At 40.2% G+C, this 13621-nt stretch overlaps 3 protein-coding genes across 3 annotated transcripts; 1 reads left to right on the plus strand and 2 right to left on the minus strand.

Moving 5' to 3' along the window:
• Positions 1-423: 423 nt before the first annotated feature.
• Positions 424-5202, minus strand: LOC140937073 (neuralized-like protein 4). The gene is made up of 6 exons (XM_073386636.1): positions 4998-5202; positions 4706-4777; positions 3951-4095; positions 3095-3210; positions 1549-1660; positions 424-792 (listed from the first exon to the last, which is right to left on the minus strand). Exons 1-6 carry the CDS (start codon positions 5200-5202, stop codon positions 576-578), a joined length of 867 nt encoding a protein of 288 aa, XP_073242737.1. The 3' UTR covers positions 424-575.
• A 3958-nt stretch (positions 5203-9160) lies between these two features.
• On the plus strand, positions 9161-11049 carry LOC140943502 (uncharacterized). Its single transcript, XM_073392597.1, has one exon. It carries the CDS (start codon positions 9353-9355, stop codon positions 10427-10429), a length of 1077 nt encoding a protein of 358 aa, XP_073248698.1. The 5' UTR covers positions 9161-9352; the 3' UTR covers positions 10430-11049.
• Positions 11050-11181: 132 nt separating this feature from the next.
• LOC140943513 (uncharacterized) lies at positions 11182-12393 on the minus strand. Its single transcript, XM_073392606.1, has 3 exons — positions 12353-12393; positions 12135-12210; positions 11182-12000 (listed from the first exon to the last, which is right to left on the minus strand). Exons 2-3 carry the CDS (start codon positions 12191-12193, stop codon positions 11226-11228), a joined length of 834 nt encoding a protein of 277 aa, XP_073248707.1. The 5' UTR covers positions 12194-12210; positions 12353-12393; the 3' UTR covers positions 11182-11225.
• Between the last annotated feature and the right edge of the window lie 1228 nt (positions 12394-13621).

The following is a 13621-nucleotide window of genomic DNA, read 5'->3' on the forward strand; positions in this document are numbered from 1 at the left end:
TTCACTTTGCAATAAATTATTTCAATTAATACACATCTCGGTTAACCCAAAATACATCTCTGACGATAAAAGTATTTTCTCTCAGGAGCAGGTTAAAACATAGCATCTCTAAATAATTAGGAAAATTTTTCCCTACACTCGTCACCAACTTGGTGACTTGTCTAGGATACTATTTTCAGTAACAGTACTTTACAAAATGAGGTTTCTTGTATCGTGGACTTTCATCTAGGTCACCTCAAAGAAGGAAACCCGACTTTTTCCTTCGAAAGGTTGGGTGGGGGGGGGGGGGGGGGGGGGAGGAGAGCGACGCGGGGATCGAAAACCTCCTTTTTGTCAATCAAACATTTAAATAGCTACAGGTAAGCGCAAACAGCAATGTGCATGCATGCCCGTTTGTTGTCTCAAACCAAACCCAATAAAAAAGGGTGGGGAAATTACCCATTTTGATCGGCAACTATAAAGGGAAAATTTCACATTTATGTCGGAAAATTTTGGTTTCAACGGACGGACAGCACAACACTGCGTTGAAATCATGACATTGGATCCACATTTGCGGACCTCGGGTGGCAACGTCTTTATGTTGGCTCGATCTTGATAAGAAGTGTAGTTAACACAACAGATCCTTGATTTTCCAGATACCATTCCAAGTTTTCCGTTCCAAGATTCTGATCAAGCAGTTCATTAGCGTCCATGTCTCTGTGACTGTGCCCAGCTCTGTAAGAGCCTGGTTTAACTAGAAGCTGCAAAGCGACTTGCGCTCTATATACTTCTCCTGTTGTGCCATCCCTGTACCTAGAAATCAAACAGAAACGTTCAAACCACTTTCATATATAGACTGCGAGCAGTCTCTCTTTTTCTTCAGATTTAGTGAGAGCAATGCACGCGCGTGGCCATTTGCATGTCTCGCGTTTTGCTCGACGGACTACAGAGAAAAGAGATACTGCTCGTAGTCTATTTCACATACGGTACAACCTACAATAAGTTGTTCCTCATACTAAACAGATCCCTTAAATTAATCAATCACGAACCTCACTGAAACCTTACCCCTTTTTCGCACATAATCTTTGCTCATCACTAGAGTTCTTAGCTCAGTGGTTAGAGCATCCGACTAGTGTCTGGTAGATCGTGGGTTCAATTCCCATCTACAACACAGAATTTTTTTTCTGAGTTCTTCTCTCCTCATGTATCATTCATATTCATTCATCATTGAAGCCAATTCCTGTATTATTCAGGCACAAGCAACAGCCCCCAAGGCGTTGACGTAATCCAGTCTAAGTTCAGTACTGAAGCACACGTACCAACTCCATATCCTTCCGGCAGCGGCAGCCATGTGCGCATGCGTAAGGTACTGGCCATACTGTGTAGTTGGTACGAGTGCTTCGGTGCTAAAATTAGTATACCGTATTGTAACGTATAGTAACCCAATTACTACCGTGACCGTTACGAAAAAGGCTGTAGTCGACAGACTTAACTATATTAAGAAAATTTGAGGTAACTAGAGTATTTTTAAGAGGTAATAAAGGAGAAACATGCAAAACCGATACATACTCTTGCTTCTTTGCTTGTGTTTCACACGCGCAAAGAATTGTGGGTGACACACACAATTGAGGTACTTCGTTTTCCTTATTTGACGAGCCACTCCGCCGCTGACTGCTACAGCCTGCAGACATATAGATAAACAATTACGGTAAACAAACTACATTTAACGTCATCAGGCTCCAGTTTTTCAAAAGGTAGATAACGCTATCCACTGGATAAACCTCTACCGAATGAAAAACGCAATTGGTTTCCCAAATACTTATGCAGGAAGACACTTATACATATTAATAAAGGGAATCCACTTTTTGCGAGGGAATCCAAAGGGAATCCACCAACGAGGCTTAATTTCCAACACAGTATACTACTTCCACATAAACCAAAAATTCAAAGAGTCTGGTTTAAATCCTTGACTCCTTTGTAGAAAATGTTTCAGCTTTGTTTTTCTGATCATGAAGCTGACTGATTATTTAGTGATAAGAGCTTTGGCTTTCACATAAGAATGACTGTACAATGATTGTATGACAATAATGCTACTTTCGCTTCTCATCCAGAAAGTTTGCGTGCAATATCCGCTAGATAGTGATTTAACCGTTGGATAGCGCTATCCGACGTTTCAACAACCGGGGCCAGTCTTCTAAAACAATTTAGACGCAACGAATAAGCCATTTCCGTGTTCCCCCGGGCCTCTGTTTCAAAACGAGGGTAGGTGCTCAGCCCTTGATATAGAAATCATTTTCATTCTCATGCAAATAAAACTCATTTTCACAAGAAAGGTTGTGCACCTAGCCTCATTTTGAAAGTGAGGGTTTTTGGAACACGGAAGTGGCCTATTTGATTTGAAATATAACCGGCAAAAAAGAACTTTGTTGGTCCTGTTAGAGATAAGGTAAAAGGATGCATTGTTGCATCGAGTTCCGAACGAACTTTTCCACTGCGATGTGCGTGTTTCACTTCCACAGATATTAGGGACCTTAAGCAACGACGACGACGGCAGTGGAAACGTCGCTAAAAAATGAATTTGCGTTCTTTCAAACTTAATCGCGTCTATTTGGACCCGCTCAATATGTCAAATGCAGGCGACTTTTTTTAAGGATTTTATTTAAGTTCAAAAAGAGGACGTAAAATTCGTCGTCGTATGTCCACGTCCTCCATAAAACGTCAAATTAGGAGGTTTCACGCCGTAGTCGTGCAGTGGACGTCAAAGAAATGTACTAAAAGCGTGATGCACGTGCAGAGCTGTTGTTTTGATCATTAAACCTGTTGTTTTTTTGAAGTCGTCGTCGTCATCGTCGTCGTAGTTGCTTAAGCTCACAATTTTCACAGTAGATTAGAAAACGGAAACGCATTATTACTGAAGAAATTCCGTCTTCCCCGTCAAATATGAGGAGAAATGTTTTGGTGAATGGTAAGCAGACAATGATTCAGTGTATTGCACTGCAGTGTGAACTGCACTGAACATGTGATTTACGTTAAAAAAGCAACGAGACAACGCTGTGGAGTACGGGAGTTGCACCTCTCCAAACTGACTAAACGTACGGAGTAAAGACGTGGTTACCTTGAAGCGGAATATGTCCAAGATCAAGTATTCTTCTTAGCCGTCCAATCATAGTACCGTAAAATGACACATGCCATTTATCAAACACGTGATAGCCTTCCACTCGGGGAGGGATTCTAAATTTCAGAACGAAAATATATAATTGTTGTTAGCTGACTAGATTTCGAAGGTGTTCAAGGTGGGGGAGGGGGGGAAGGGGGGGGGGGGCGGGGGTGAGAAGATAGAATGAAGCAGTGCATGCTGGGGCCTGGCGGTTAGTTCACGGCTGGCGCTATTCAAGGTTTCAGTAGGTTTTGTTTAACGCAATACAAGGAGCTCATTACAACGCAGCATCTATCGCCCACTAAAAAGTGTCACACTGCAGAAGACTTCTAGCTTATTTTCAGATTTATTTTACAGTGAAATTCACTATCTTTATAAACGTCTGGACAATACAATATGGCAAATAATCTCGACAGTGGCCTTCAGTTCCATGACTCTTTAACAGATTAAAATTCGCGGACCTAATCTGCCATTTCTGGAAATCTTTGTCTGCTCTGACCGTCTAGAAGTTTTGTTGGGGCAAAAGATGAGTAAACCAAAAGAAAAAAACTACCAAGCTATGGCCCAGGCCTAATGTGAAGAATGGACGCTCTCACGTAATGGGATTCTGGCAAGACCCTACTCTGAAAAGGCATTTCTCAACTCGTATGAGTATTGTAAATGCGTAAACTAGAGTCAAACCTCAGTCTCGACCCCATAGCTCTTCTGCACATGACCACCAGGAAGAGAAAAGCACCTCACGAACCCGAAGTCAATAACATGAGCTCTGGGGTCGAGAATGAGTCTAACCTGAGGGAAAGTCTGCGCTGCTTACCTTAGCGCAAACTGACACCATCCCAATGGCAACGCATAACGACACGGTGGATCACCGCTGACAGCATAGAGCTTTTCACCACGGGCCTCGTGGCAGCCTTGACAATAGCATACATTTAACTTACAGTCTGTATTAAAGTACTCGTCTGTGAACAAAAGCAAATGATCAATTACCAAAGAGCCCTTAAGTATTTTATACTCTAACCAAAAACAAAATTTTATCAAACCAATTTAAAGCTAAGAGTCCTGGGATTCCAAATCAGGCCAATCGTTTCATTGCTTTATATCAAAACGAAGAGCGCTAGACGAGTCCGTTTTTTACGGGATAAACAACTCGAGACCCACAAGGTCAGACAGAGGAGATTTAAAAAATCCTCAAGTTTGGTGTTTATCGGGCCTATAATGAACGAGATACAGCCAATCAAAAATTCCAAAATTTACTAAGAAATACATAGACGTCCGGGCGGTGTGTTCGGTAATCCATATATCTCTTAGTAAATTTTCAACCTTTTAAACAGTTGTATCTTGTTCAATATTGGCCCGATTAACACCAAACGTTTTTTTTCAAACTTCTATCCAGAAGCATATAACCCTGGTCTCCCCAATAATACAGGGACTGGTACCTAGCCCTCCTCGGTTTGAAATTAGGCAATAGAAACAAAAGAACGACAAGGAAAGCATCAGCCATGCGATGGTGGCAACAATAGCCATTTCCTAGACATAATAACGATCGTGTGGACTCTTTTTTTCACTAACCTGGTATTGCTAGACTAGCTCGGAATCGGTCACACAACTGTCTATAATCACAAGGACCTTTACTGTATTCACCTGGAAAAAATGTTGGAAGGAAACGTTAAGTGTAAAATTCAACATTACAGTTTGCATCATTAAAAGAATGGTCTGACAAAGCGGGCATGTTTTCTGGGGTTTCTTCTATTTGAAGGCGAACTAATAAAAAGTAGAAACATGCAAATGCATGCACTGCTGTCTTGTTTGATTTCCTCACTAAAATTTCTGGTGCAGTTAACACAAAGTAACAACTCCTCACCAGAGCTTCTCTCAGCCTTTGCTTCTTCCATACTGACTCGCCCACGCTCACCATGGTCAGCAGTCACTATAGACACTTCCTCGCAGCACCCGTACAAGTCAAGCACTGCAAATCGTCTGGCAGGGATGGCCTGGGCAATAGGCCCCAGGTCTTCTCCGTTAATAAGCAAATGTAACCGTTCAGGGCGGAAAAACGTAATGAGCATGCGTGAACTTTTTTGCCCAGATCCCCTGGCCGGGCTTGAAAAAATGGCGGGATTTCAAATATTTTATTGCCTAAAAATAAAATGTTTCCACTCATAACCTGGAAAGAACAGGCAATTTGTCTTCAAAAGTTGCAAGCTGTGGTCATAACCTTGTAGTTACTTAATTTTCTCGAAGAATAACTCGTAGTAAAACGGACTTTAACGACTTTAATTTCTTTGCGTTGTACTGAAAATGTGCATGCGTAGGTCCGATTTTTTGCGAGATGCATTCACAAAATGTGCTCATATAAGGAAGTTCCTGGATATATAAGGGCCAGAGTTCCTCTGTGGACACAAAAACAACATATCTTTGGACAGTGATTTGCCCAAAAAAATTAACGCTTGCCCACAATGTGTTTGAAGTCATTGAACTTTGTCGCACTCGAGCTGATATTTTAAAACTCTTGCTCGATCGGACACTCGTAGTTTCGCAGATCACTAAAATTTAAACAAAATCCTCAATGTAGAAGTTATTGCGTTGATATGTGGGCAGAAAAAAGGTCAATGTTTATCTTGTAAAATCTTCCCAAAAATCGGTTTCAAAGCAACTATAGTTTTTTAAACTTGCTCGTTTCGCGCAGATATATAAATTTTGCTTTGTGTTGTCAAGTTGAACACGCATAATTAAGCAATAGACCACACTTTCTATGGGTTTACCGGCGTGATAACCCACGCGGGATGTTGGGAGAACACGAGAAAAGCTTGTAAATCACGAGCCGAAGGCGAGTGATTTACAAGCTTTTCGAGTGTTCTCCCAACATCCCAAGTGGGTTATCACGCCGGTAAACCCATAGAAAGTGTGGTCTATTGCGTTTATAAAATAACTTTTCGTAGAATGGAGTCTTTTAGGTAAAAAATATGGTTCTAGTACCGTGATCAAGTCACGTCTTCTCTCTAAAGTCATCGTACGCCAATCATGACTCACGATTTAAGGTGATTCCCTAGTTTTGCACTGCGCACCCTCACTGCGCATAACAAGATGGCCGCTGTAAAAAAGAGCATGTGAAGTAATATTATTAAAATGAAGTTGACTGAAGAGAAACGCTATTAGAATTTTTGCTTGCTGTTGTTTCTTGCCGAGGTGAGACTCACTGTGTTGGGAATGTGCATAACGTAAGCAGTACGCGTGTTGCTGAGTTCAACCTCCTCTCGGAGAACCTCGATAGTGGATGTTTAACTTGTGCTTACTCACTTTGATTTTCATTTAAACACTTTCTTTATCACATTGTGTCCTAAATGTGATATCTCGATGTAAATTCTGTAAAAACGGATTTTTCAATACTTTCTTCCCCCTTTCACACACATTCTATTTTGAAACTCGCCCCAGTCCTCTCTCAAAAATCGGAGAAAATGCGTTTGGCGCGCACTTTCTGCAGCTCTACCGCAAAAATGAGTACGGTGACCCCCATTTTTTATTTCATGATTTTAATAAGGACAGTGCTTCCTTTCGATGCGAAAAAAATTGGCACAAATCTATGTTCAGTTTTTTGGCAATTTTACTAAATTGTACGGATTGAGCCATCACGGGTCGAAAAGCGCGCGTCCAATTTAATTCTACTTTGGAGCGTAAAGTAAAAACAAGGGCATTAAAAGGCATTTTTCTGGTACGTAAGTGGATAAACAATACATTACAGTCAAATTCTGTGTGATGTCACATGCATCATCGAAAAAATCTCTCCTTTTTGTCTAGGTTTGCGCTGCCCGCCGTTTTTTGTAAAAGGGTCTTAAATAGCCGTATTTGTCAGCATTGTGACGTCAAAACGAGCACGGTGACCCCCACTTTTTATTACTTTTTTATCGTCTTCTTGACTTGTTACATCAGTGTACCAAGTTTTAGCTAAAATCTATGTTAGGTTCTTTTACTATGGAATCACCTTAACAGCGTTGAACTTTCTCAAAACTCAGTTCAGTCAAACAACAAACAGCAGCACTTCAAAACACGAGTTTTTACACTCATTACACGATAACTTATGAAAGCTGTTTTACAGGAAAAGTCAACACATATTCATGCGAACGTACAATGAAAGAATACGTTCATGGTTTGTTTACTACAGAAGTAGAAATTAATTGAACATCAGACTTTACGCAGCCGTATTTTGTTGAGTCGATCCGTAAGAATTTCGTTATTACAGACGGAACTGACAGCTATTGTAATGGAGGACTTCATTCACTTTTTATAAAGTAAAAAGCAGTGGTTTAAGATCTGTTTTCTGGACTTTATTATGATCAAGAAATGCTGCGGTAACGACGTGGCTGCATTTGCGAAGTTGTCGCATGTAACTTTGTATGCACGTACAGCGACCGATGGAAATATGTCAGTGGTGGAGAAAGGTTTCTTTGTCGTAGCCACATATTGACGTTAATATTTGTCGATTCGTGAAGTCAGGTGGTTCATGAGGTAGGTTATGGCATCGATATCACCGCATAATTTGTGCAAATGTTGGAAAAAACCAGCCCGAAACTCTGACATCTTTCATCATCCTTGGCAGCTTGTTTACAACCTACAGCGGCCGATTTTGTACCATATCTTGATCAGGGATGTCTTTTTTGAACAAGTTCTTTCATTAAGAAATTTACTTTTGATATAAAATAAATCAAGAATGCTAAAACTATCCGTTTTGTTGCTGGTTGGCAAATGGTTAAGTTTTCCTTGAGACTTTCTACACCAGAAATTCACACAGTTGTTGGCTTTCTCTGCGATTTGGCATCGTCGTGAAATGTAAACTGTTTTCCAGCTTTGTACTTTATAACTTCTAAAGCTATGGCAGTAGCGAATTGTGACGCTCAGTAATAAAATGTGGAAACCAACGCTTTTAATATTAAGAAGGGCTGGGTAAGTAACTTGTTCTGTTTTTTAGCCTTTCTAAAGTCGTTGTTTGCAGATCGATAGCCGGTTTTGTTTATGGCTCGTGGTCTGGATGCCTTTTTCTATGGGTTTACCGGTATAATAAACCATAGGTTTTTGACCAATCAGATCACGCGTACTATCTCAGTTATTTTATAACATAAATTAAACTCAGCCGATCATTAGAAAATACAGAAAATTGCTCATAAGGGTTTGTTTTGCTCGCCTCAGTCAAATCAAGCTGCAGCAATTATTTACAGAAAAAGAGTCAATAGTTTTGAAGTCCCTGCCGGCAGTTCTCTACTTCACAGCGAGTGAAAAGGACAATTTGCGTACAGAAATTGAAAGTCATTCTTATAAAGAACAGAAACCTTCACAGTGCACTGGAAAACAAAACTATGTAATGAAAAATGAAAAAAACTCTGTCTATTATTACTTGAGCAAGCTTTGAGCAACAGAAAATGATCTTGAGTAAGCTTGCTGGCCTTCTATTTCCGAGAAAGTTTAATAAGCGCACAACTTTGTTCACTCTGATGCGTTATTACAGCAATGTGGTTCTTTGACTGAAGACAAAGATAAAGCTGGTTCTGCAAAGGTAATAAATCTGGGCATGTAAAAAACAGTAACCGTAACTCAACAGAATACACACTGAGAATACAAGCGGGTTTTAATTCAACCCGGCGAAATCAACTCATAAATTAATCGGATGCACAATCAGAAAAATACTCGCCTCTTAAGAAATGTTCAAAACCTTTTATTCCACCTCAGACTGACGGAATGATCCGTTTTTCCTTTAACATTGGTTGTTCTGAATCCAAAGTAATTTTCAAGTGACGAAAAAAAAGCAAACATGTCAAATAAAAATGCTTTACAAGAAGGTAACGATCGCACCTCGTGCATTTCACTCAGAACTCCAGCAACAAACAAACACAGTCAGCACACAGAAAAGCCCGCCTTGAGCCTGCGGTAAGGGATGCGCAGAAGCTTGCGCAGAACGTTTTTCCGCCCTGGAATCTAACCGGCTCTTCTTGTCAATAAACACTCCAAGAGTGTCTCCCTCTTGAAGACTAGGGACTTTACGAACCAGAACGCGACGCAGTTTGAAAACACCGAAACCGAAAACGGCCCGGGGCGAGAACGCCGTCACGAGCGCGGGAAAAACAAAGTTACGGATGCGAACGCGACGACAGAGACAGTACAGCTGTGCAAATCCTTTAAACTCCGCTAAACACATTTTCGTTTTATAGCTGGTGTTATACATCATAAATGGCAACATTCAGAGAGGCAAGGAAAGCTTTATTGTTTGCCTATCAAGATGGAAGCATTGATGATACAGAGTTTGCCCTGTTGTACGATTTAAATTCTTCTGAAAATCTCGAATTTCCTTATTGGAAGTATGGTCGCTTCGATCTTGATTCTATGACAGATGATGAGTGTAAGAATGAGTTTCGGTTTTTCAAGAACGATATTTATTTACTCGGAGAAGTTCTTGATATTCCAGACATAATGAAATGCCCCAATGGCGTTCTTGTGGACGGAACGGAGGCTTTGAGTGTGCTGTTGAAGCGTTTTGCATACCCGTGTCGATTTGCAGATATGGTTGCTCGATTCGGGAGACCAGTTCCACAACTTTGCATGATTACAAACCGAATGATGGACTATTTGTTCGATGAATATAGCCACCTTCTCGCAGATTTAAATCAGCAATGGCTTTCCAGGGACCGTCTCCGTCATTTTGCTGCCACTATACATGATAAAGGAGCTCCACTCGAAAACTGTTGGGGTTTCATAGACGGAACAGTGAGACCCTTATGTAAGCCAGATGAAAACCAAAGAATTCTCTATAACGGACATAAAAGGGTGCATGGGATAAAGTTTCAGTCCGTAGTTGCTCCAAATGGGCTTATCGCAAGTCTGTTTGGTCCAGTCGAGGGCAGGAGACACGATAGTGGTATGCTAGTCGACTCAGGACTTCTGCAAGAATTATCGCATTACTCGTTTGCACCGGACGGGACACCCTTATGCGTTTATGGCGACCCTGCCTACCCTTTGCGTGTCCACTTACAAGGGCCCTTCAAAGGCGCTCATTTGACACCAGCAGAGCAACAGTTCAACAAGATCATGAGCCAAGTCAGAGTTTCGGTAGAATGGCTATTTGGGGACATTGTTAACTACTTTGCATTCCTAGATTTCAAGAAAAACTTAAAAATCGGCTTAAGTCCAGTTGGCAAAATGTACATTGTGTGTGCGCTCTTGAGAAACGCTCACAGTTGTCTTTATCAGTCAAGTACTTCGAAGTTTTTTGGAATAGATCCACCCCAAATCCAGGACTATTTCAATTAGGTTTCTGAGGTTCAATGTATTCTGCAGTTATTACTCACTTTCAAAAAATTATACAGCCATACATTTGCACTGTGGTCATTATAACACAACGGGGAAGGAGGAAAAGTCATAGAAAAATATATCGAGTCTAATGCAATATATAACATAAAATTGTAATGGCTGCAACCTACTGACCACCCACCCCTACCCCTTATCCTGCTTTTTAGTAATTATTAATGACCACAGCCTTAGGACTGAATTACAACTCACAATTTTCTCAATACAATTTGATTGTGTCTTAATCATTAAACCGATTTTAGTGAAGAGTACTGTTAACCCTACAAGGGAGATTTTAAAATTAGAAATGTGAGATTAATATTTGGCCTTAACATACCCCCTTCCCTAGATTCCCCAGCCCTTTTTATCCTAGGGAGGTTTTTAAAACCTGTTTTCGAACACACAAAGTATCACTAGTTTCTTTTATAGCAGACTGTAAATACAGAATTTTATTGCAGTTTACGCAACAGATTGCAAATTTTCAAAAACATTATTCAACTATTCGAGACAAAAAATATTTTCTAATATGCCACCATCCAATGAGATAACTGCAATAATAGAACATAACAAAAGGCGGGCTCCTCGGCACAAGAAAAATGCAGTGCCACTGTTGAAATACAAACATTGATCGCTGACAGAAAACGTTGGTGTTGACTCTCGTCAAAACAAAGACAACAGTTAATAAAATATACAAACTGGTTTTCAAAATCAAGCGACAGCTATACCAGCAATACTGGTGAATTTTAAGTGAAATAGGTAGCTATTTGTTCACAAGTTTGTCCAACAAACTCATCAGTGCTTTAGTTTGGTCTTGTTGCTGTCTCAACATCAGTTGTTGTGACGCCAAGAGTTGCTGTCGCTGCTGTTGTTGTTGTTCTTGCATTAGCCGCATCATTTCACTTTGTTGTTGCTGAAACTGGCGTTGCTGATCAATGCTCGCCTGTAGACGTTTTGCATCCAAATCGTGTTGCTCTTTTTTCAGCTGGAGTTCCTCAAGTTTAAGTTCCTGGTCTTTTTCAGCTTTTTTGGACAGGAACAACATGGTCTCGCTGCCACTTCTCCGTTCTCTTTTCTTTACTTTTTCCTGATCATTTTCGCCTGAGTGTCTCTTCATCGTCTCCGACACTTTCTCAAGTGCTTTAAGTCTCATATCTGTGGCCTTTGCCTTCTCTTTTTCAGCCTTTCCTTTCACACTTTCGTCGTCCTCTTTCATTTCTGCATCAGCTGTTTCTTCGAGAGCCATAATTTCTTCCACCAAGTTTTCAAGTTCTGTGGGCTCGGGCGGCGCGATGCCCGAGCTCCTTTCCTCAGCTCTCAATTTCTTTTTGATTCGGTTAATTAAAATACCCACATGATCCCTTACGGACCTTTTATCCTCAGCAAAGACAGGCTTGGAACAGGTATTCAAAGTGTCGGCTATTCTATCCCAAATTTCGCTTCTTTGCGACGAACCCTTTCTTGTTTTGAACGGATTCTCGGAAACGACCTCTCTGCATAACAGGACATCGTGCTCGCTTGTCCAGTACATCACATTACTGCGTGAAAAAAAGAACAGTCTGTTTTAGTTTGTTTTCAATGAAGAACATAAATATAAAGTTTAAACTCATTTTAATCTTATATTTAAGCAGGACAGGAAATTGAATCTTCTAATAAACTAAATTGGACTTACTTGCCAGTTTTCGACTTTGGTATCGAACTCGGCGGGTCTGCGTGTTGTCCATTCATCATAGCGGTAACCAATTGACCTGCAGTAAAACGCAAATTAAAATGTTTGTTTGGTATTTTTTTACAATAAATAACATTTTCATGGACTTAGAAAAACAGTTTTGCCTATAAGGTAGCAAAAGAAAATTTAATTCTAGGTCAAATTCAGTAGAAACTACTCACGTTTTCTGGAAACGCTGCAAGTGCCAACCTCGTGTTCTGGACGTGAAGAAGACAACACCGCGGCAAAACGCAATGCGCATGAGCACAGATTTGACATCCGGTCAGCTTTTTATTTCCGGTCTAGTATATAAACCAATTGCGTAAGCATAACATTGCCGTCGCACCAAGTTTAAAAGCAAAAAGGGAGAAACAGACAAAAAAGGGGGCGAAAAAAATCACTTCATTCGAAAACTTATATATTTTTCTAGTGTCAAACTTTTGCACCACATGGTTATCTGTTTGCACCAACGGTGAAAATGATGTTTGAAGTTTGCAGGTCGCGAGCGCTCGACATGACGAATTTGTTTTTACTGGCTTTCTTGCATGCAACCTCGTTGGGAACGAGGTTGTCTTGCATGCTACTGGTTTGGCATAAGTTAATTTGGGAGAAGGCGACAACTAAGAAAAGAATAACAATACTTATGAAAGAAACCAAAAAGGAGTCATCATTATCATTAACACTAAAACCAGGAAATAAAATTTTAGTCCGTTTAATAATTTTTTTATTATCAGCGAAAACAAGAACTCAAAACAAAAGATGGGCGGGATTAAATAACAACTTCGACTTTGATGACTGCAGTCACGAACACCCGAAGTTTTCAGTGCCGGGAAACTAAACATGCCTATAAATGACTTTCATTCAAGAAAATGCCTATTTAATTCTTTTACATGGTTGTTCTTTGGTTGAAGACTTCAATAATTTCAGACTGTGCGGCTCGGCTGCGTCTCATGCAAACACGAAACTTCCAACTGCTAAATACATGGCATGAAAAGTTCGACTTCTAAAAGCCATCGAACCAGCTTTCGCTCTCTGATTCTGAGAATGAAAAAAATAAATAGAGTTGTCAACTTGCTGCCAACCTCAAAAGTATAATAAAGCTTATGTTACATGGCAATCAACTCAGAAGAGTTTCGTTTCAAAACAAGGTAAAACTCACTGGTAAATAAAAAACTACAAAGCGATTGTGTGTTGTGGTTTTCCAAATAAAGCTCGAATCGGCTTTAAGACATGAAGACTGAGAAATTGAAGAACTGAAAATTAGAACTAAAATACACAAGCCTGCAAGGATAACTTTTTATGTCTTAGTTTCAGCCAGGTTAAGTGAAAAATAACTGTCAAAAACTTTGTTTTCGTGAATGAAAATCAGTTTACCTGACGCTCTAATCAAAATTACACACTCTGAGTTATTATCATCTTACCTTTCCTGAATCTAATCGACTAATTGTTTC

Source organism: Porites lutea, chromosome 1 (genome assembly GCF_958299795.1).
Source record: "Porites lutea chromosome 1, jaPorLute2.1, whole genome shotgun sequence".
In the NCBI taxonomy this organism is placed as follows: domain Eukaryota; kingdom Metazoa; phylum Cnidaria; class Anthozoa; order Scleractinia; family Poritidae; genus Porites; species Porites lutea.